The following is a 22,259-nucleotide window of genomic DNA, read 5'->3' as shown; positions in this document are numbered from 1 at the left end:
CCAGTGGTGCTCCAGCACATAATTAACATACAGCAACCTCGAGGCAAAGCCAAGGGTATGGTGGAGTATGGCTGCTTCTTCACCCAGGTGTCCCAGGATGTGGAGAAGGAGCAGCACTGCTCCAGGTATGAGAAGTTATGGAAAGCCAAGAAACGGAGCTCAAAGGAGGCACCAGCACAGGTGAAGCCTTGAGCTGCAGCCTCCTCTCATGCACCCCTCAGCCCAGCCCAGCCCAGCCCAGCCCTCCTGAACACCAGCTGGGGAGGGTGCCTGAACCCCAGAAGGACACAAGCCAAGGCCAGCAATTGCTGGCCACTGCTGGAGGAGGCTCGGAGGCCAAGCAGCCGTTGAAGGAGCCTCACCTCCATCTGCAGTGCATCCTCACACTGGGAGTGGTTGGAGACACAGCTGTAGGCAGAGGGGCACCAGTGACACTTCCACCTGGCTGAGAGGCAGCTGGTGCACCTGAAATGGCAAAGGCAAGGTGAGAAAAGCAGAGTATAGGTTGCTCAGAGGGGCCACACCTCAGCCTTTCAACCCATCTTCACACTGTTCAGTCTTTAATGGTGCCTAGAAAAACCCAGGGCAAGTGCTGGACTTCCCTCCTTCTCCCTGGGACTTGGCAGGGGATGTGGCCAGAGCCCATCACCCCCAGGCATCCCTGCCTGGCCTCAGGCCATGGCAGACTGAGAACCATCCTCCCCTACTTAGTAAAAAAAGTTTCCCCCCAAAAAATGCTCTTTCCCCTCATCTGTCTCTCTCAGGAGCCTAGAATGCTGGACTGACTTACCTGACTAAGACTCTCCCTGCTGTTTACACAGACATGGGAGTGAGGTCAGGTCCTGCTGTTATGCTCCTGAGAGCTGGATGAGCTTTTGTGCATGGCACTGGAGCCCCCTCAAGCTGATGGGGGTATGTATGTAACTGCTCCCACAGTCACAAGAGCAAGAGAGCATGACCCTCCCTTCCCCAGTGCCCTACACATGCCCCTACAGATTGTGGGGACGCCACCTCTGCTGCCGAAGGGTTAACAGAACAAGCTTTATATAAAAATATTATTCATGTTTAAAAGAAATCCAGCATGTCCAGATGGCTTGAGGACCCTCCTCTGGCAGCACATCTCCCACGATCCTGCCAAATCCTGCCCAGGCCCCCAGCTGCCTGCTCCCCCATTAACCCCACGCAGCAAACCTGCTCCAGCCTTGTGCTGCCCCTCCTTTGGCAGCTCCAAGCTGCCCTCCCTTTGTCACCCCAGTGCCACCCGCTCCTGCCTGCCCTGGGGTCACTTACGCTTTCTTTGGGTAAATGCTTACAATCCTTTTGCAATCATAGATGGTGAAATTGGCCCAGATAATGCTTTTGTTGTTGACCCGGAGAGAAGCTTCAACAACCACGTGGTCTGAGAAAATCAAGCCAAAGAATATTGGGTTGCAACAGCCCCTTGCTCACACTCACAACCAGTAGACAAGAGACCCTTGGGAAAATAAGGGCTAAATCTGATTTGTTTTCTCTAGGGCTTCCTCCGAGCTGCATTTCAGAACTCGGACCAGTCATCCTTTCTCCTCTGACCTTCAGCTCTTCCCTCCTAAATCAGCACTTTACATTACTCTCACAGAAAAGAACATGGTGACTTTCGGCACAAAATCCCAGCATGTTATGCAAGTGTAAATTAGCAGATTTAATTATTGCCTTCACATACAGTTGGTTCTAAATTATAATTTTTAAAAAGTGGTAATTAAAACATGTTAGTTATCATGTTTTAAAATCCCACTCACTTCCCTGTGCCAGCAAACCTGCAGAGAGAGGAAATCCCTTTTTTGACTGCTCAACACACCATACTACCTTCCCTCCCCCCAAAATTGCCTTATTTTTTTTCTTCGCAATTTTGCCATATAAGCACCAGGGAGAAGAAACAATGACTCTTTCAGAATACAGACAATAAATCAGCACACTGGATTCCAGAAATTCATTTGGACATTGCTGTAACCAACAATACAGAGCAGTTAATGATCTCCCATTCTTTGGATAGTTTGGGAGAAAAGCAATGCAGCTTTACAAATGGGTCTAGAAAAAGCAGAACTTTCAAAAGGACAGGCTAATTCTCCCCTTACTGAAGTCAGCTATCTTCAATAGCACATTCACACCAGGGCTTGAAGGATGAGAATTTAGCAAGCACTCAAGTCTGGACTGAAGCATCAAACTCCTCCAAAGGCACTGAGAGGGGCTGGCTCCATGGCTCAGTGGTCAGTTCAGGTCTGGTCAGCTCAGCTGACTCCAGCCTCATCCACAGGCATTCCTCTCCTCTGGAGCAGCTCCATGGAGCCTCGAGACAGGCACCCCTTTGGCACCATCGGAAAACAGGGGACACTGCACACCTCTGTCTGGCTTTTGATTGCAAAATGGGGCCAGGAGCTCCTGAGCTCCTTTAGGTACCCACTCGCTCCTCCTCCAGAACTTCTCCTAAAAAGCAGCATGTGCTTGGGAGGGAAATCAAACAAAGCAATTGAAAATATCAATAGAAAAAACTACATTATTTGCCCAGGGCTAAAACATTTTTGGCTTAGTACGTACTAACTCTAAAGCAGAAGCTCAAGCCAGATAAAAATAAGTACATGAACTGGCATTTAAATTCTGATATTTAAACAAAAATTTGATAGATTCAAAATACTACCAATTCATGTAGAGATGGTGGAACTCCTACACTTCAGAGTCATATGCCCTGTAAAACAGAAGCAGCTTCGGGCTTTTCTTCCCTGTATGCATTAACTGCACATACAAATGAAAAAATAAATACAGCCTATTAAAAACTATGTCCACAAAAGTGCTTAGAAGGAACGCAACTTGTTTGCCTCGACATACCTTGGTCATCAGGAAATGCTGGATATTTCTCATGTGGAAGCAAACTGCAATAAATAAATTGGTTTACATAATCCCCAGCAACTCTGGCTACTGTGTGGATGTTGTTTCCATAGTCACATGAAATATTTGTTCCATTCAAGTTCGGGATAGTTCCATTTATCTGTATTATCAGGGCCTGTATTAGACAAAGAAGTCAGCTATTATTACAGAAAATTATATTTAGAAATTGTCAGCATTTTAGAAGCTGTTCAGAGGTGGGCAACTCCAAAATAAGCCCACAGACAGGGTCAGTCTTGAAACAAATAATATTTTGGTGAAAACCTCTAAAATATAATTAAAATACTTTAAAATATCAACAATACAAAACCAGGAAATGAGTCGACTCAGCTGGGTGCAGCTGATTGCATTTGAAATGTTGTGACCCTGCCCTGTGTGTTTGGAGTGGCAGTTTGGTGGTTTTTGCCTGTGGACTCAGCTCTAGGTGCTGTTTGCCCACAGACCTGGCATCCAGCTGGCTCAGGCTGTGGGGTGCAGGTCACCCCAGCTCCCCGAGAGCCTTGGCCTGATGCAACAGCATGCAGCATCCCCTGCTCACATCCAGGAGCCACAGCCCTGCTCAGCACCCCCTGAGCCACATCCAAAGCACCAGGAGCTGTGCTGCTCCACGGGAGGATGTCACCCTGGAAGCAGGCAATGGCTCCACAGACACTGCAGGGATTGATTTGGAGCTGGCATCAAACGCACCGGGTTCTCTTTGTCTATGTTGATCTCAGGCTCCAGAATGGTCATGGAAGGGCACTGCTGCACTCCTTCACTCACACTTGCCCAGAAGTTGGCCCCTGTGAAGTTGGTGCACTCATGCTGCAGAGAACACCTGCAAAGAATACAGGAGCAGCTTGTAGTTGATGAGTTTTAAAACAGGTCATAAAAATGTTGAATTCTTTTCAGGGAAGCTCCCAAGAAAATCTTGTGTCTGTATCTTTCTCCTTCACCCTTGCAGCTAAGCCTTAGCATTTGCTGCTGTTTAAAGTGTCTGCTTGCCATGATAAAAACATGTACTCCCCACAGCACCAGTGGAGCAGCAGGATCGAGGAAGGCAGGAAAAGGCCAGGCTGAACGCAAACTCGGGAGGAGAGGATGACATTTTGTCCGACATCATCACTTTGCAAATGTGGAATCTAATTTTGAATATCCCCTTTTGCGTGCGATTGTCTTCTACTGATGGATGAGATCTGCAGGGGCAAAAGATGCACTTTCACAGGGTGTGGGCTCTCCCAGTCCCATAGTTTAACACCTGCAAGAGATTCTTTGCAGCTGCCTGTAGCATGATAATGCAGCTACAGTGAAATCTTGGCTCTGAAGATCCCAACCTTTAGGGTCAGACGCAATTGTCTCTAACAGCACAGATTTTTTTAAGGAATGGAAAAAGACTGTTGGTAGTGTGACTGTGGGGAAATACCAAAGGCACAAGAAATTCGTGCCCAGGCTTGAGAGCCAAAGGACACCCTGAAGGGCCCCGGGACACGGCTGGTCCTACCTGGTCTCCATTGTGCACCACCCGCAGTAGGCGTCAGCGGCCGCCAGGCACTCCCTGCACGTCGAGTACTGGCTGCAGGCAGCCACCTTCACCCGTGTCATCTGCACAACAACAGCACAGCTGCTTCCAAAGGTGTCACAGCCCCCCAGGAGCACCTGCCCTGCCAGGACACGCCAGCGTGGCCACGTGCAGCTGGAGACAAGAACAGCACCTCGGGCTGGGCCACCCTTACCCTGGAGTAAACCCACCCAGCACATCACAGGAGCAAACTCTGCCACAGCTTGTAAGCTGGAGCTGTGCCACTGCCACCCAGCCAGAGGACAAGCCCAAGAAGCCTCCTGCTGCCCACTGGGGGCTCCTGGAGCCTGTCCAAGCCAGGGGCTGTGAGTCCTGAGACAAGAAGGATGCCCTAGGGCTCAGGAATCCACAGGGTTTGCAGCCAGCTGAGCTGAGCTGAGCTAGCCTGGGCTGAGCTGCTCCTTTTCAGCTGGTGCCATGGCAGGAGCCATGTGATGACCAGGTTACAGAGCGTGGCACTGCACCTTTCAAAGGTGCCAAATGGACATAACTTCACAGCTTGCCCCTCTCTGTGAAAAGCTCTCACCCAGACCTGCAGAAATCTCCTCTCCAAACAGAGCCCAGCACTGTGGCTTTTTACACAAAGATCAGAAAGCAGCACCACTCTAGAAACCTTGATTTGTAAAAAAAATCAAAGTATCGAAGTATCTCTGGGGACTCACTTGGCAGGAGCAGTTGGAAGGGAAAGCATGTGTTGGTTTCTGCTCTCTCCTCCTTTGATCTCTAAACATTTGGGAAGGAAACCTGAGTGGTTTGTAACAGTGGGGACTGAAAATGTGAGGTGCCAAGAGCCCTGAGCTCCCACCAGGCAAGCACAGTCCAGGCTGTGGGCTCCTTGGCCAGAGCCCCACTTCACACACAGCACTTCACTGCCCCCCAGCCCTGCGGGGCTCAGCAACCCCACCCAAACCCTGTCAAGTTCCCGGGGAGCCTCCGAGGATGCTGACTCCACCGAAGCAAAATTAACTGATCAGATTTACTGGAAAAGAAGCAGTCAGAGGAGGCACCACAAGCAGCACACCAGTTGTTTGATCAGCCTGAGCAGAGGGCACAGCCCAGCCAGGGGCTGAGATGAGACAGTTGGAGCCATCAGCTAAAGAGGCGTCCTGGGAGGGGTCTGTGAAATGACAATGACCAATCTGCAGGGAATTAGAGCTTGGAAAATACAAATGCGAAGGGTAACATTTGTGGTTGTGCATCTGTTTTGACAGATTAAAATGTAATTCGGGACAAACCATCAGTGCCTGGAGCACTCAGCTCTCATCTTCCCACTCTGTTAATTTGATGGAGATGGAACCACCTGTCTGTACCTGCCGCAGCTCTCCAGGTCTCTGCAGAGCCCTCCTGCCAAGCACTGAGCAGAAACCTCCCCAGGGACCAGGCAGACTTCTTGTCTGTAGGATCTCCTGAAAGCCTTCCTGAAGACCATGTACTGTCATTTTGGGGTTCCTGTACAGGAGCAACCTTTGCTTATTTCTGCGCTCCCATAAGTGCAATTGGTTTCGGTATCTTTTGCTCTTCTTTTTACCTGACCTGATGAGTTGGGCTGCATGGTGTTATCACCCAGCACAGGAAAATGGACAGGCACCTCCCCAGAAAGTCCAGTGACAGCCAAAACTCTGAATATCTTGGCTCTCACCACTAATCTTAGAGAAAATCTTATTGTCCCTTTCTGCTCCCAGCCCTGAGCTAAATCAAATGCATGCTGTGCTCCAATAACTGTTTTGCTGATGACTGAAGATCTCACCTGGTAAGAGGTCATCAGGTAGAGGTAGGTGGAATCAGAAGGGTCAAATTGCATGATGGGATGCACAGGCTCTCCATAAGCCACCGAGATGGATCTCCTGCTAATAACCTTCATCGTACTGTCCAGGTTAATCTGGAGAGAGAAGAGGCCACTCACTAAGATCATTTTCAAACACTAAGGGGAGAAGAATATTTCTCCTTGGTTCTAAATAGAACCCAAAGTGGCATACAGCAGTGCTCCAAATTGTAAAGTGCTGTGAATGTCTGCACACTCTGCAGGCTGCACACACAGAGCTTTCTTGGAAAGTCAGCTCTGTGTCACTGGGCAGGCATGGCATGGCCCAGAAAGCCCCAGCCTTGCTCAGTGATGCAGGACCCTCAGCATCCCTGGTGCCTCTGAGGGGCTACTCTGGAAAGTGTCTGACAGGAGGCTCTACCCCTGCACAGCTGCATGCACAGCAGTGTCTGCGTTACCCTCATGCAAGTGGCACCAGCCTTCAGGCCTCATCACATACATACACACATTCTGGACAAAGAACACCGAGTTTCCAAAACTTAATGAAAAACAGTGAAAATCAGAAACAGGTCTGTACAGCGCAGCATCTCCTGCTCCCTGCATATTTGAAAAATAAATGTTGTCACTCCCAGCCAGAAGAAGCTTCTAGCCCTGTTGACTCCAGAAGACCATGGCAGCTGCCACAAGAGTGCCAAGTCCTACCTTGCCTCATGAATCACCAGCCGAAGAGCTGGCAGTGATGGAGGAGGCTGCACAGCATCAGCTTGCCTTTCAGTTCTCTGAATGTCTTGGCATTTGACTCAAAAATTCAGTAAATTAAATGTGGCATTGCTGAGAGGAAATAACAATGGGGCCACACAATTTCTTGTGACAGTCACTTTCCAGCTTGAAACAGAAAGGGAGTGAGGAAAATTCCTGCCTCTTTGCTAGCAAAGGAAGGCAATAATTGTAATGACCAAGTGTGCCTCCGTTCTTGAAATGTGGATTAATTAATTAATTAACATAGGTTAATTAATTCTTACACTAGAGCAGCACTGACATACCCCAGTATGACAGCACAGACTCAGGCTTCTCTCTGCTAAGAAACACATGCAAGTGCTGAGAGCTATGCAGAAAAGGCAGGGAACTATCACTGTGTCCATTTTAAAAGCTGGCTAGCCAGAAGCTGAATTATTTCCCTGGGATCACCCAAGATGTCCATGAACTGAGCCCTGATATTCTCCCCCACATCCTCTCTCCCTCACTGCTGGGATGTGCTCAGACACAGATGGCTGTTTACAGACACCTGTGCCTGGGTCCCTCTGCCTCCTGGGATGTTCACCCTACACCCTCTTCACCCAGGCAATTTCCCTGGATCCCAGGGGGCTGCAGGCTCTGGGGGGGAGCCCCCACAGCAGCACAGAGGGGCAGTGACCACCAGTCCTGGTGCAGTAGGCTGGAGTGGGCTGGAGGACACACACTGCCCTGGGTGCTGGTGGGAGCAGAGCGAGTGAAGTCCTGGGTAACCCCAGCACAGCACTTGTCTGCAGCCTTCCAGACCTGGACACATCAGGACAGAGCCCTGCCTCCCACCATAACCCTCGAGGGCACCGAGCCCTGGCACATCTTGTCCCGGCCATGCTGCCCAGGCACTGCTGGCCCTCTCATGACTGCTGGATGTGGTACTGGCCCTCACCAAATGCACATCTACAGCCACAGAATGCCATTAATTTGCTATACGTGCCCCTGGCACCCTAATTGCTGCTGGCAGGAGCTGGGCAAACACTATTTCTGCCCCTCTGCTGTCTTTTCTCAGGCAACAAATCTGAATGATTTGCTCACGTAAAGGGTCTTGAGTCCTATGCCAAAGAGCAAGGAGCCTCAGAGGTAGAAGGGCTTCTGGTTGTGCAGCTGTGTTGTGGAATTAGATTACAGCTATCTGAGCAAATTATCCCAGCACAGGGTAGCCAGGAGCCTCTCCCTAATGGAGGCGCTGCAGATAAGGCTGCTCTCGGAGATGATAATGGAGCAGAGCTGTTAATGCCGTGTGAACAGCCTGCGCTGCGTGTGGCATGTGCCCCCCAGCCCCTGCGCCTGGCTCAGTGCCAGCTCCCTCCCACCCTCCCAAATTACCTGCCCCTCTGGGCAAAAATCAAAGCAGGGAGTTCCTTTGTGATTGTTCCTACATTTCTGCCAGGAGCATTTAGACGCAAGGGAAGAGACTGGGTAAGTTTTCTTCTATCCAAGTATTTTGATCCAGTATCCCACATTATGCACCAGCCCCCCAGGCAGAGATAAAGCAGGTATCAGCTGTCTCTGCTCCAGGCCTTTTCCCCCTCTTCTCTATGGACTTACGATACTGGCAGCTCACCAGACTGCTGTGGCTGCCTGCAATCAAAACTTTCCCTGACAAACTTCAAGCACTAAGGTTACTGACAGCTTGGCCTTGTGTCCTGGCTGCAGACCTGGGGCATTGCATGTGTACTCTGCGTCACCTCTGGCATGTTATTTAGAACAGACTCCACCATGGATTCACACCTGCTTTACGTTCAGCTGTGAAGAAGAATCTCTCTGTGATTCCCCTGTCTGCATGGAGTCTTCAAAACCAAGGGAGAATTTATTAGAAGAGCTTCTAAGAATTGTAATAACTTCAGCAATTAAAATAATAACAAAATATTGTAATTATATTATATTATATTATATTATATTATATTATATTACTGTTTAAAATGATATTAATACAATTTATATAATAGTTTGATGAAATTAATTAATAATTCAAGGCTGCACAATATCATTTTCAGCTTAGGGTTCATTAAAAACATCCTGCTGACATGGCAGCCCTGAGTGGTGATTAACAGCCGCAAGTCACCAGGCAGTGTGTATCACCCTCCAGGTTATGGCAGAACCCAATTCCTTCTTCTTTGCCTGAAAGAAGCAGGTGGTCAAGCCAGGCAGACAACAGATGTCATCCTCTGGGCATGCCAGAGGTGCTGGAAGGGGGAGCCCGACACCCACCCTGTCCCCAGCTCTGCTGGCCCATGCTGCTGCTGCTGCTGGCCCCCACTTGCCTTCAGGAGTCCTCCACTGGCCGTGCCCAGGAACACGACGGTATAGTTGTTGACACTGGCCACTGCCACGGCAGTCAGGCCGCTGTAGGTGAAGATGGGGGTGGCTGTGACAGGGTTCACGATGGCCAGCGGGTGCTGAAGGTGTGCGGCTCCACAGTCCAGCTGCTCCGGCTGCAGCTGGGGAGAGACAAACGTCAGCAGGCTGCACAAACATCTGTATGCTCCCTTGTCATTGGGACAGACTTCTCAGAGCCCTGCTCTACCTTCCTAGAGCCCCTCACTGCTGAGCCACGGAACCGGAAAATGCAGCTGGCCCTGGTCGATGAGCTGGGGGCACAGGGCTGGTGGCACAAGGCTGGTAGTGCGGCTCCCACGTCCACTCGCTGCCAGCTGCCAAGGGCCAAAGGCAGTGCTTAAGGACTTGTCATTGACCTGTGTCTATGAGCAGCCATTTGACTTGTTTGGCCAAAAGCAAGACAACAGACTTGACTCTCCTGTGCTAAATTAATTAGTGCATTTGCTCCATGACGGCAGCATTTGCAAGTGGAACTGAAGCCCCATATTCCTACTACCTTGCCAAGATGCACCCGAGATTTATGAACCTCTCGCTCCAAATCCTCTGAGATTCTCGTGTAATTTCTGCTCAGACAACTTGGGTGGATTTGAAAAAGCCTGAACATCACAAGTCTCACTGCCAACAGTTCACCTGCAGTGACTCCTGCAGCAACTTTTCTGAGCTGCAGCAGGTGCAGCCAGAGCCCTTCAAATGATGGGCATCTTTCAAAAGCCATTATCACATCATCCATTGTCGCCTCAGGTGTAGCCTAGGGGAGGCTGTGACCACACTGTCACATTCCTTGGCAGGGCTGGCATTCCAGCAGCAGCAGGTATCCACAGGTCACCTGCACACCAACCAAGCCTGGTTGTGGGAAGTCCCTGTACAAAACTCCAGCAAGAGATGCCTGGATGCTTGCAGCCCACACCCCAAGGACAAAGCACATTTATGCTTTTCTGAATCCAGTCATACTGCTGATAGCCCTGCCACAGCAGCTGACAGAAGTCTGAATTTAAGCAGAATAAATGCAGGGAGTCGAGGCAGTGAATGGAAATGCGGTTTCCACCCGGCAAAAGATGTCACCAGTCTGTCCAGCACAGTCCTCCCTCCCCAGGCTGCACCAGGGCCTGGATGCTAATTCCCTGGTCATCATTGCTATTTCATTAATGGAGCCAGGCCAAAGCTTTGGCTCTCTCCTCTCTCCAGACAGTTCAGAAGATTAAACAACTCTTTAGGCTTTGCAACAGGAGGGTGAGACTAGGCAGGATCTCTCTGCAGGGTCACCCCACTTTGGGGTGCAACTCCTGCCTCATGCCCATCTTCCCCAAGGCACCACCACGTGTCTTGTCAGTGCCACACCACAGCAACACATTCCTGGGGAGAAGTGGGGAAGAAACATGCTAAACCCCAAAAGGAACACAAAGCGATGGGGCTTTGTGTGCTTAAACAATGGTGGTGCCCCTGCACCCAAAAGAAAAGAAACCCCAGACAGACACCCCCAGGGGGCTGGTGAGCTCCCAGTCATGGCCACAGCTGGTCCAGGGAGCAGTCAGCATGAGGACTGCAGGCCATGGCACTGCCCACTCCTCCTTGCATGGCAGAGGACACAGCAAACCTCACCAGGAGCTGTGGGTGCCAGCCAGCCCTTGGTGTGCTGCAGCAGCTGGTCAGCAAACAGCATGGGCTGCCCAGCAGAGCAGCCACCTGCCACAGCAGCCTCTGCACAAGAGCACGTACCCCTGACCACAGGGATCCTGCTGCTGCAGACACATCCAGGGCTCAAATCGCTGCTGCTGGACTAGTGCCAGTGTCACAGTGCCACTAGAGACAGGCTGGGTCTTCTCCAAAAGCCACCCTGACCTTGGTCCCCTGTGCCCCACCAGACACCGTGGCCACTGCTGGCTGTACCAGACACGGAGGAACGAAGCCTGATGTGAAAAACTTCCTCTGCTCAGATGAGTGCCAGATGGGGCAGCACATTCAGAGCTGCAGCTCTGCTCTTAGGGGACCAAGACGAAAGGATCAAGTTTGTGGATGCAATGCTAAATGCATTTTGCAGTTTTACTACACCTCATTCTAGTAAAAAGTAAAATCACAGCCCAAACTCTTAAGTGTCTATGTTTGCCCTGTAACAGGGCCACACAACATTTTTAATACTATACAGAGGACATGGCAAGCCATTCATGTTTCCAATTTAATGATTTCTTCCCTTCACAAACAAATATTTAGAAATTCTCTTGGGTTTATTTACTTATCTTAGGGATGATTAGCTCCTCTTCATTACTCTTGAAGAATATTATCACCTAAAGCTTGCAAGGTTCCTTCCTGCAAGGAAACTGAGGCACAGAGGCACCTCTGGCCACCTGGGACCCCAAGGGATGCTCCTCTCTACAGCAGCTGGGCAGGAGCTGGGACCAACATCACTGCCTGCCACCCTGAAAGACATGGCCCTTTCTTCTCACAGGTGGCCAAAATCACGGGAAGTTCCTTATCTGCAGCGCCTGCCTGCTTATATATCATGCATTTCAGAGCTCATATCAGTGCAAAGTGTTTTCCACAGTAAACAGGATGTAACTATTCTAACCCAGGCCAAGCTTTATTTTGGCTGCACACATCCTTCCTCTGCAACACCTTTCTTCAAATGACATCAGATCTTCCAACAAACAGATGGGTAGGAGACACGTGGCATTTCCCTCTCCTGGGTCCAAAGAAGGGACGACATGCTGTGCTGCTGCTGCCCACACCCCACAGCACCAATAGGACAGCTAACTCCATCACGTTACAGTAAACAGGATACAGTCAAGTCACATCCTTCTGCAGGCACCAGGCAGTCACCACAGCTGGGGAATTGCACTGGATGAATGGAATAAAAAGCCATTTCCAAGGGGAATGAGTTAAATCTCACTCCTTCTTAAATCAAGCTGTCCTATCCTGAAGTGGGAAAAGTACAAATGTTAAGTTTCTTCCAAAACCAATCTTTTTCTATAATCTGCATAGAACACCCCGTGGGCATTTACTGTATTGCCTCCATTTTTCTTTGACATGCTCTGGGTACTCAGTAACTCACAGAACTGTGGGCTGATTTTAGATCCGAAACCTGCTGCCCACAAAAGGTTTGACTCTGCCACTCTGTCTTTGCTGAGGAGCCTCTTGGGCCAAGCTGGGCAAGCCACAGCAGCAGCAGCTGAGCAGCTCTGCCCACACCCTGCCAGGATTAGGGGAACACTCTGTTGTGCCCCTGCACTCTGCAATATGTGCTGCTGCTGCAGAACTTCACAAGTGATGCAAATGAATTCAAATCAAGGGGCCACAGCTAAGAGGATGGTTACTCAGATTAACCCGTGAGTGCCATTGCAGAAACAAAGTGGGACAGAGATAAAAGATTTCCAGCCACATCAGAGCTCAAGAGTTCAGCTCTCTTCACAGTGTGAGTTCAGTTCTTTATCCCAGGCCTATAAGGAGTATAAAAAGCGATTTCCCAGAATTTCCATTACAGCTCCCCAGCCCTGGGCATGCAGGATGTCCCTTCGGGAAGGAAGCCTGTTGGAAACAGAAGGAGGAAGAGGAGTGGTGAGGCAGCTCTCAGGAAAACCATGAAATGCGCTGATTTCTGCATCCTGTGTTTGTGACCTTAAAAATAGTTCTCAGGCAAAGCTGGAGCTAATTTGTGACTCAGAAGCTGTGGCGCAGAGGAAAACCCTGAGCCCCTGCCCTCCCCAGGCTGTGCTGGCTGCACTGCAGCAGCTCCAGAGATCCGGAGTGAGAATGGGAGCCCGGCCCCTTCAGACTTCCTATCAGAGAGGATTAAAGTGTTGGCTTCCAACATGCCTGGAGTCCTGGGAAAATGACACAGCCAGCATCGGATAATCCGCTCCAAACTTGTTGATTTGTGGGACTTAGCCATCATCTTCATAGGCTCAAAATTTGGCAGCTGCTCCCACACAACTGACATTTTCAGGCCATTAAAGGCTGTGATAAAAGGGCTCTAGTTTTATCTCTTGCCTTCCTTAACATAAACCATTAGGCTTTTATTAACATTTAGGTATGACTCAGGGAAATTTCTGACTGCAGAGAGAATATTCAGAATAATTAGGATACTGTCTGAAGAGAATAGCAGGACACAGACTCGTACTGAACAGTAGAGACAGGCTAAAAACCAGTGGGGAAATATTGCATAGGAGAGTGTACAAAGCCAGTGATGCCAAGCCAGCCTGGCTGTGTTATGCTAAGGGAAAGTACAAGCCTTGCTCTGTGTCAGGCAGAGCCCAGACCAACCACGCACCCCCAGCACTCCCCCCGGAGCTCCCTGTCCCCCAGCAGTTTGTACACACAATCACTCGTTTATCTGCTGCAGTGTCGCAACCAGACCTGTCAAAACCAGGCTTTTTGGGATGCCTGGAGGAAAATGTCATCCTCAGAAGAGGACTCCACTGTTGAGGCACTTGAGATGTAAGCAGTCTCCAGCTGCAGTGCTGCTCAAGGGCAAGCATTAGAACAGAGCTCCTCACACTTTCCATCATATTTTTTAGGCAACCGGAGGCAAATCCATGTGCACTTGTGACCAGTAAAGGCACTCAGGCTGAGAATCTCTGGCAAAGTGAATCTGGACAACTTTTTTCCAATAATTACCAGCAGCACAGGACCACAGAGTTCAGCAGACATTCTTAAAACCAAACAAAGAAACAAATAAACAAACAAACAAACAAACAAAAAAAAGGCTTAAAGTGAGACTTGCACTCTGGTTTCACTGTTTGCTTAGACCACAAGTTCCTCAAGAGAGGAGGCAGCAGTTTTGCTGTGTTTTGCCCATTTGCACAATGCCAGCCCTGGGCTAGGGTACTCTGTGAGCCACTAATGTGACACCATTAATGGTCTATCCCAACATGCCTCTGCTCCCAGCAGCCACCTGGACCTTGTGCCTGCAGGGAGCTATCACTCTTAAAAAATTCATTCTTCCCTCTCTCTACTCTTCCAAACTCTTCTTTCCTACCAGTTCCTAAATTTCATTCTTGGCAGCCTCGCGTGGGACTGGTGGCTGGGGTAAGGAAGGGGACAGAGAACAGAGGACTGCTAGAAGGACAGCGAGCATGGGACTGATCTCTGGGGAAAGGCATGTCTGGCTCAGGCCAAACAACTGCAGCTCAGCAGCAGCAGCCATGCTCACCTCCACCGCAGCCACAGACCTCAAACCACCAGAGGTGTGACAGTGTGAATACTGGAAGAGGCTCTCAGTGTCCCAGATCATCTCAGAGGACAAAACCCAAGCTCCATCTGCTGCTCTGGCAGTGGCAGCCCTAGGCAGACAGCACAGCTGCTGACTGCCAGAACCCACCTCAGTAGGATAGAGAGACTGGGACAGGATCAGGGCACTGCTGGGCTGCAGGCACAGCCAGGCTGCTGCAGTGAGGCCAAAGCCTGACCACTGCTTGAACAACCATGGGTCCCTGTTGCCATCCAACCATCTGCTGCTTTGAGTCTTCAGAGGCTCCAGCCTCAGCTCCAGCAGTGGCACCACAGTTGGGTGCCCGCAGCTGACACCATGATTCCCCTCTAAGTCTCCTCTGCTCACTCCTCCAGCCGCAACTGGCCCAGCTCATGGCCACCATCACTCCATCAGCCCCAACCCTGTCATGCTGACCCCAAATGGAGAAGAAAGCTGAAGGCAATGCAGACAGGGGACTGGCAGGACCTGCACAGCCCTCTCCAAAACACCCTTCCCAGCCCTGACAGCCCCGCTTCCTTGGTCCACACAAGTCGGGGGTCTGGCACCCACCAGTGCTTCCCCCAGCAGGGCACTGAAACAGCAAGTGCAACAGCATGGGGAGCTGCTCAAAGCAGAGAAACATGAAAAAGAAGCACTTTTTAAACTGAAATTGCACATCCTTCATGCCACCAGGAAGACTGGTCAAGCTTATTATGTTAGCCTTCATCCTGCTGTTATAAGTACATATTGTATTATTGGCTTTTCACAAGTGTTAAGAGGAATGCTATATGTATAACATTAAAATAGCTTTGCTGTATGGATATAGTTTTTATTCTCTGCTATTAGCAAAAGTTAGGCATAGCATTAATAGCTGATAGGATGCTTGAACTGTCTGCTGGGCTGGGATAACTCCCAGTGAACAGATGATGAGGACCCTGCTGCTGACATGTCAATGATCAACACTCACCCTCTGTGGAAAGAAGGAGCCAAAGCCCAAATTAAAGTTAATAAAGAAAATGTACTAAAGCCACAACCAAGAGACACGCATGCTATAAAAACGGTGGACCCAAGGAGTGGCCATACGAAACAGTTCTTGGAAAATGTAAACTAGTTTATGAAAAAGTTTAAAAATACATAAAGATCTATAAATATGTAACTAGCTAAATTAATAAAAAAAATATTCAAGAAGTGTCTCCAAAGTAGTAGGTGTACTCTTGGCTAATTGCCAAGCACCCGGCCATATTAACCCTTTGCTTTATTTCTGTCTCCTATGGTCTTTTTAGTAAACCTTTTAAATTTTACCAGGAAAGTAAATTCCAATTTTCACGCTGCGTTAAATACAATACTTCAGATTATACAATCAAATCCACCAGGAATGGGCAAGCAGAGCGATTAGCAAACAGGCTCCAGAGGGGTTGTCACAGTCAGAACAGCTCGTGTTTGAGCAGCAAGAGCTTGTATGTCCTTTAAATTCACCCCTCTTGGAAACTCGATTCCTCTTCCCACTCCCTGGGGACAAGGGGCTGAGCAGATCATCCGAGCGTGCCTCATCTCAAGGACACCCACTCCTGCTCAGAAACCCAAGAGAACCTCCCCCATTGAAACTGTTCAGAGAAAGACACTGGGTTAATTTAGACTAGCTATAGTTTCTTAACTCTTCTTTCCTTGTTACCCCTACACCACTCAACCTGTGTTTCTCATTTATGTTAAGCCTTGGCCTCAGTAACCAACCCAGACCATTCAAACTCACTTCCACAGGGAAGAGTCCCTGATGAACCATGAGTTTGGCTCCTCGATCTTTGGTCGTTACTATTTTATTATTGCTAGTACTAACACTTAGCACTTCTCATGCTCAAAGTGCTCTGAAGGCATATCTGGGCAAGTCAGGGCTGAAAAAAGCATCCATTAAAGTAACAGCTTCTTACCTAGTACAACTGGTCTTTTGCATGTGTCAGTTCAAATCTATTTCATTTAGCAATAGTTTATAGTAAATGTTTTCCTGTATTTTCCTCATTAGCTCTGCTGAATCAATTAAGCCCCAAGATAATGAGCAGAACTCTACCCTTCTTTTACGCATCTCAAGTAAAATCTGCCTCTGAGAAGCAACGTTGTGCTGCAGAGCTGTCCCACTCTGAGTACCCCCACGTATCACCTGCCCGCAGGCTCAGCACCAGAGTCCAAAAAACAAACCAGCACCACTTGGTCGAGTACCCAGCCCACAGAAGAATCTCGTCATGGAAAGGTTAATAAAACCGTTTTTGCTCATCAACTGAGCACTCCAAACGTAGAAGCAACCAGGCTAAACAGATGGAGTTTACAGAAGACACACCACTTCCCTGGATCACCAGTGCAGGTATACACAACCCGCATAAGGAGCCAGCGCACTCTCTGTATTGGACAAGCCCTGCTGGCACTCAGCAGGTGTCAAGGCAAGGTCATCGTGGGCTTTGCTATCTGCCCTGCTCACCAGCACATCACACCTGACAAGGGCTCATCTGGGCCCGGTCCGATCTGGGCTTTCCCAGGCACAAGCCGTCCCACACCCCTTCAGCCTCACTCTGTCAGAACAGCAGCTGCCAGCAGAGCTGCTCTCCAGATGTCAGCAATAAGAACTGTTCCCTCTGCTCAAAAATGGCAATAAATTCTACTGGCCTATCAAAGTGAGAGATGCCATAGACAGTCTGCCACCTCTTCCACCTGCTGCAGGGTGTTACAGCACAACTTGAAAACAAAATAATTTCTTTACCAACCCCACAGGAATCAAAACCAAAAACAACAAACAAACAAACAAAAAAACCCCAAACAAACAAAAGCACACCCGACTAAACAAAAAAAAATAAAAATAGCAAAGCAGACCCCTCCTGCAGACACTGCTGTTGGCCCCCTGCCACACTATGGTCCCAGGGCAGGGATGTGTGCTGGGGACAGTCACACAGAAACACTTGGAACCTCAATTCACATCCTGACACTGCCACTCTTCCGATCAGAGACATAGATCGGGGACCTGAGCACCCATCTCCCCACCAGGAAACACACACAACAATGCTGCCCAGCACAGGAGCTGCACTGTACCCAGGGCTCACCATGCCAAAGGGACTTTGAGTGCATGGAGTTGTCGCAACACTGCCCTGGGGCAGGGCACTGGGGACAACCCACCAAGCAACAGACATCCACCCCGGGGTTATTTTCCTTCCTCCAGTCAAGAATGTCAAGCCCTATCCACCCCGTGCCTGGTACAAAGGAGCAGTCACACCCCAACCATCCCATTCCCAGCACGGAGAAGCAGCCACATGCCCTCTCCATGCCCCTTCCCAAGTGCAGCTGAGGGGCTCAGCCCCTGCAGCTGGGAGCCATGGCAGCCTCAGCGCACCTTGGCACATGCCAGGCACAAGCCTGGGGACAGGCATGGCCATGCTGCTGGCAGTAGAGTATGCTGCCACTCAGGTGCTGTAGGTAGCATGTTGTGTCACTCAGCTGGTCATAACATTGTTTCCATCCACCACAGGTTCCAGTTTGCCCGGTGTTTGCATTAAATTAGCACAGCCAGGGGCTCAGACTTACTGTGTTTCCAATCCCTTGCTGGGAGAGGACATCCGAGTGTCCCAACGGTGCTACTGAATTGTTGGGATTTGCAAGGCATAGTAAGATGTTTCTACAGCACCCCTGGGCATCCATACACATCTCACGGTGCTTTATTCACTTCTCCAGGTGCCCTCAGCCCCAGCAATCTTGTCACTCAATCACTGTAAATAAAACTTTGAAACATCAGAAAAGAGATGGCAAATCCCTTCATTTCTATTCACCAAGACCCTGCAGCTGAACCTGCATCCCTTGCAGTTTCTGGGGCATGGGTTCCCATTCACAGATGGGAGTCAAACACTTGCCCTGGAAAACTCTTGGCTTTAACCAAAAGCTTTAACCAAAATGATCCTTTTCCTGTTTTCCACTTGAACTGTTATTTAGTTACAGGAGATCTGATGAGCTCAATGGATCAAATCTAGTCTGAGCATCCAGGTGCCAGGAATGACTAGGTCTGTACAGCCAGCTGTTGGCAGAGCGTTCAGAAACCCGCAGCATGCCTTGTGAGCCCTCTGCCATGCCAAGGGACTGGCAAACATTTTGCCTGCCCAGCCAGCACCAGCCTGCAGAGCAGGGCTCCCAGAGCAGCAGGCACCGTGCCAGTATCAGGATGCTACAAACAGTTTCTGTTCCCTAAAGCAGCACAACTTCCTGTTTCCAGGCACAGAAACTTTTGCCACTTTGACCGAATTTCCCTTTGCAATCTGGGACATGTTTGAGCTTGAGATGCAAAGCAGGGATGAGCCCTGGGGCCCCCAGGAAAGCATTCCCACCACCCACCTTTAGCTCGGGGGTACCAACCTGCTCCTCAGGAGAATCCCTGGCTGGTATGGAGCATGAGGTCCATGCCAGCCGTGGCAGTGGGAGAGCCCCCGGGCACTGGCAGCCCACAGAGCTGAGCCTGCCTTCCCAGGAAGGATGGTGTTCACATAGCTCAGTGTGAACAGTGCCTCTGTGCACCCTGACTGCAGCAGCAGGTTGTGCTTTCACATAAATTCCCAAGGAAACCTAACCGACAGCTGACCACAACTCACTAGTACCAGGTAAGAGACAGAACCGGTAGACAGTGCTCTGGGCTGGGCCAAAGCCAGGCAAAGCTGACATTGTGCCTTAAAGGTCTCATTAGGGCATCCTGGGTCCCACATGCAGGCCAGCAGGAGGGACAGTGACCTCTGTCTGTAACCCACATCCCAGTGCAAAACAGATGATGGTGACAACCATGGTGCAGCTCTACAGTACCTGGGCAGTGACACCTTGGAGTGGTGCCAGCAAGCCTGTGCTGCAAAACACAGAAATTAGGTTTACTGCAAGAAGTCCTGCCTCATTTTTAATGAAGAAATTAAGTGTAAATTCCCAGTTTCCTTTCTGTGGCTAATCCTCTGGATTTATTTGAGTAGATGTAGGGTTAGAACACATTTAGTTTCATGTTTGGAATTTCTAAATTAGTATAAACCAGCACTTCAAAGTAACTCAGCTCCTACAAAACCCAATCCCATGGAGATGCCACAGTATATTTGGACAGTAAGTAGATGCTTTGTCATATTCCCACATGTATATGAGTTTTTTTTCATTGGGAACATTTTCTGACTGGTTTTAAACCACATTTCCACGCCCAGGCACACATCTATACAGGGACTGTTTATATAGTCTACCCAAGGAGTTCATTTTATTTAACAAGCTCAGTACAACTCACTGGTGGGTATCTCATCATTACACCCCCAAACACAGCGTTCAGTGACCATGTAGGATCTGACACAAAGCCACAAGAGCCAGAAACTTGAGAATTAATGCTGAAACATTTTATTATCCCATGCCACTATGCCTATGGTTTTCAGCAGAGGAAACAAACTGGATTTTCAGCCTTTTTTGGGTTGCAGACCGCAAAATATTTCCCAAGAGAGATGTAGTTGCCTGGCCAGCAAATATAGCCTAATGAATATATCTGTTTTCTGTACCTCTCCAGGAGATTGTAGGAAACCATGGGGCTCATGCAGACACCACAGAAGACACTGAGCTTGGCACAGCTGTGAGCATGGGAGGGGGTTTCCAGTTTAGCTTTTCCTCAAATGAGCTTGCTCATCACAGCAAAATGTGCACACAAAGGTGTCTGGCCGTGTCCCCTGCCAAAATACCCACTGAGACATGGGGCACTGGCAAGAGGACACTGTGGGGGCTTCGCTACATTGGGACCATGCAGCGTGACCACAGGAACAGCCAGGCAGACCTTTGTTTGCAGTGGCACTGAGGGGGACACTCTGGGCTGCCCCACATGGCCACGGCTCTCAAGCCAGCCAGAAGCTGGGGATGGGCTCTTGCCTGCTTTGCTTTCATAATGGCTTCAGCATCCCACAGCTGTGTCACACTCCAGCCATGCAGCCAGCATAACCTTCAAACCCACTGGGCCATGATCCTCCTGGGGTAGAATAGCTCAAATATGAGCTATAAACCCACACAGTGTCCCAAGAATTTGATAAGCTCTGTCAGCACACTGCTGCAAATAGTGCTACAGGCAGTTTGCTCCAGAGAGCTCCTACTCCCCTTCTGGGGGTTCGAGTCCAAATTCCACATGGGTTTTGAGTGGGCAAAACACCGCAGTGATTCCATGCAAGTATTCCAATTTAGCTGCATTTGACACAAAATTCATTATAAAAAACTATTTCAGTTGAGAGGAAGTAAACCTAGAGCTCACCCACTCACTGTTGGTACAAGAAGCCAACCAGCCTAAATCTTTCCCTCACACGTCCTCCTTCCCCTGAGCTGCTGCTGCTGTGAATTTATCTTGGTAAATGACTTTTCAGCAATCCTCACTGAGAAGAACTCACAGCCCCCACCCCTGACCTAGACCATCCTCCTCTGCACATTTTCTCCTGTCTCACACAAAGCTGTTAAGCATGTACCTAATTGCAAGTAAGCATTTCCATCGAAGACGGGGGCGTTTCCAGGCCAAGCTGGTGGCTCCTGTTGCCCAGCCTGGGGAATACAGGCCATCAGGGCAGCTGGCAGGTCCACCTGCCTCATTCACCCTCCACAGCCCCCTGTGTGCCCAATCCCACATAGTCACAATGGGAGCTAAACCAGTGGCTGCCACCACACCGACCTGTACAGGGACAAAGCTCTCATCCCCTGCCAGCCTTGCTCAGACCTCACAGCACAGCACAGAGTGGTGAGAAGCCCTGCTCCACATCAGTCAGCTCTGAGCAGAAATGCTGTGTGGACTGAAGGGATGGCTGGTGTGCTGAGTGCCCGCTCCCAACACCCCTCACTGGTGGGTGAATGCTGGAGCTTTCTGGCTGAGTCAGTGCAAGCGCTGCTGGAGAGGAGCATTCAATTAGACTGGAGAGCACACAAGGGGTCAGTGATTTTCCTTTCACACTGCATTACACCTAACAGCCCATGGCCCAGACTTGTAACAACTGACTACTTCAGCTGAACACATGCTTGGAATGAATCAGGCCAATATCAAGGGTTTTTTTCTTCCAAAAGGAGATTAAAACTCAAGTCCTCAGGAAGAATTAATGAGCCACACTTCCTAACACCAGAGCCCCTATCAGTGATGCACAAGCAATGGGAAAACTACTAGAAAACTACTACAATGGGAAAACCACTAAGAGGAGGAAAAGTGGAGCTCACAATGTGAAGACAGATACTGATCTGCTCTGCCAGACCAGCTGCTGCTTTAATACATTTTCCCGCTGCATTTCCAGGTCTGGGACACAAAACGTATTAGAGTATTTCATTGTCTTGAAGGTGGAAATTGATGTTAGGTTTTTGCAGCACAAAGAAACACACTATAACGACTCTTCTCTTGACACTGCCACTCTGGGACTTGAAAATAAAAACAGCTTGTTAACTTGTTGGCAATTCAGATTGTTAAGGAAAAGGAAAAAAAAAAAACAGGAAAGAAAATCTCTCCTGACTAGCAGGATGGCTTCCCCCAGCAGGCTCGGTCAATGGTTTTAGAGGAATATGCTTCAAATAAGTGGGAAGTGTAGAAATATTAGGCATGAATGAATATTAACGTTATGCTTCATTTATATCTTGCTGTACTTGACATCAAAGGATCTCAAAGCAGCTTTACAAATGCAATCTGACACTACACAAGTCTGGTTTCTGAATAACAATAAATATGGGAGTAC

The 22,259-nt window shown here is 49.3% G+C and overlaps 2 protein-coding genes across 2 annotated transcripts in view; both read right to left on the bottom strand.

The window, feature by feature from the left end:
• Positions 1–22,259, bottom strand: part of SEC13 (SEC13 homolog, nuclear pore and COPII coat complex component) — a 225,499-nt gene that overhangs the window by 110,628 nt on the left and 92,612 nt on the right. The window lies entirely within an intron of this gene.
• The window catches only part of PLXND1 (plexin D1), a 65,750-nt gene that overhangs the window by 40,310 nt on the left and 3,181 nt on the right, over positions 1–22,259 (bottom strand). The window contains exons 2-8 of the mRNA XM_062500768.1: positions 9,287–9,463; positions 6,222–6,353; positions 4,397–4,497; positions 3,604–3,733; positions 2,860–3,034; positions 1,291–1,399; positions 363–465 (exon numbers count right to left, since the gene is read on the bottom strand). Coding sequence (XP_062356752.1) covers positions 363–465; positions 1,291–1,399; positions 2,860–3,034; positions 3,604–3,733; positions 4,397–4,497; positions 6,222–6,353; positions 9,287–9,463 — 927 coding nt within the window. The remainder of the gene's footprint in view (positions 1–362; positions 466–1,290; positions 1,400–2,859; positions 3,035–3,603; positions 3,734–4,396; positions 4,498–6,221; positions 6,354–9,286; positions 9,464–22,259) is intronic.

This window comes from Cinclus cinclus, chromosome 12 (assembly GCF_963662255.1).
Source record: "Cinclus cinclus chromosome 12, bCinCin1.1, whole genome shotgun sequence".
NCBI lineage: Eukaryota > Metazoa > Chordata > Aves > Passeriformes > Cinclidae > Cinclus > Cinclus cinclus.
The sequence above is the reverse complement of the archived record's forward strand: the minus strand, read 5'-3'. Positions and strand labels throughout refer to the sequence as shown.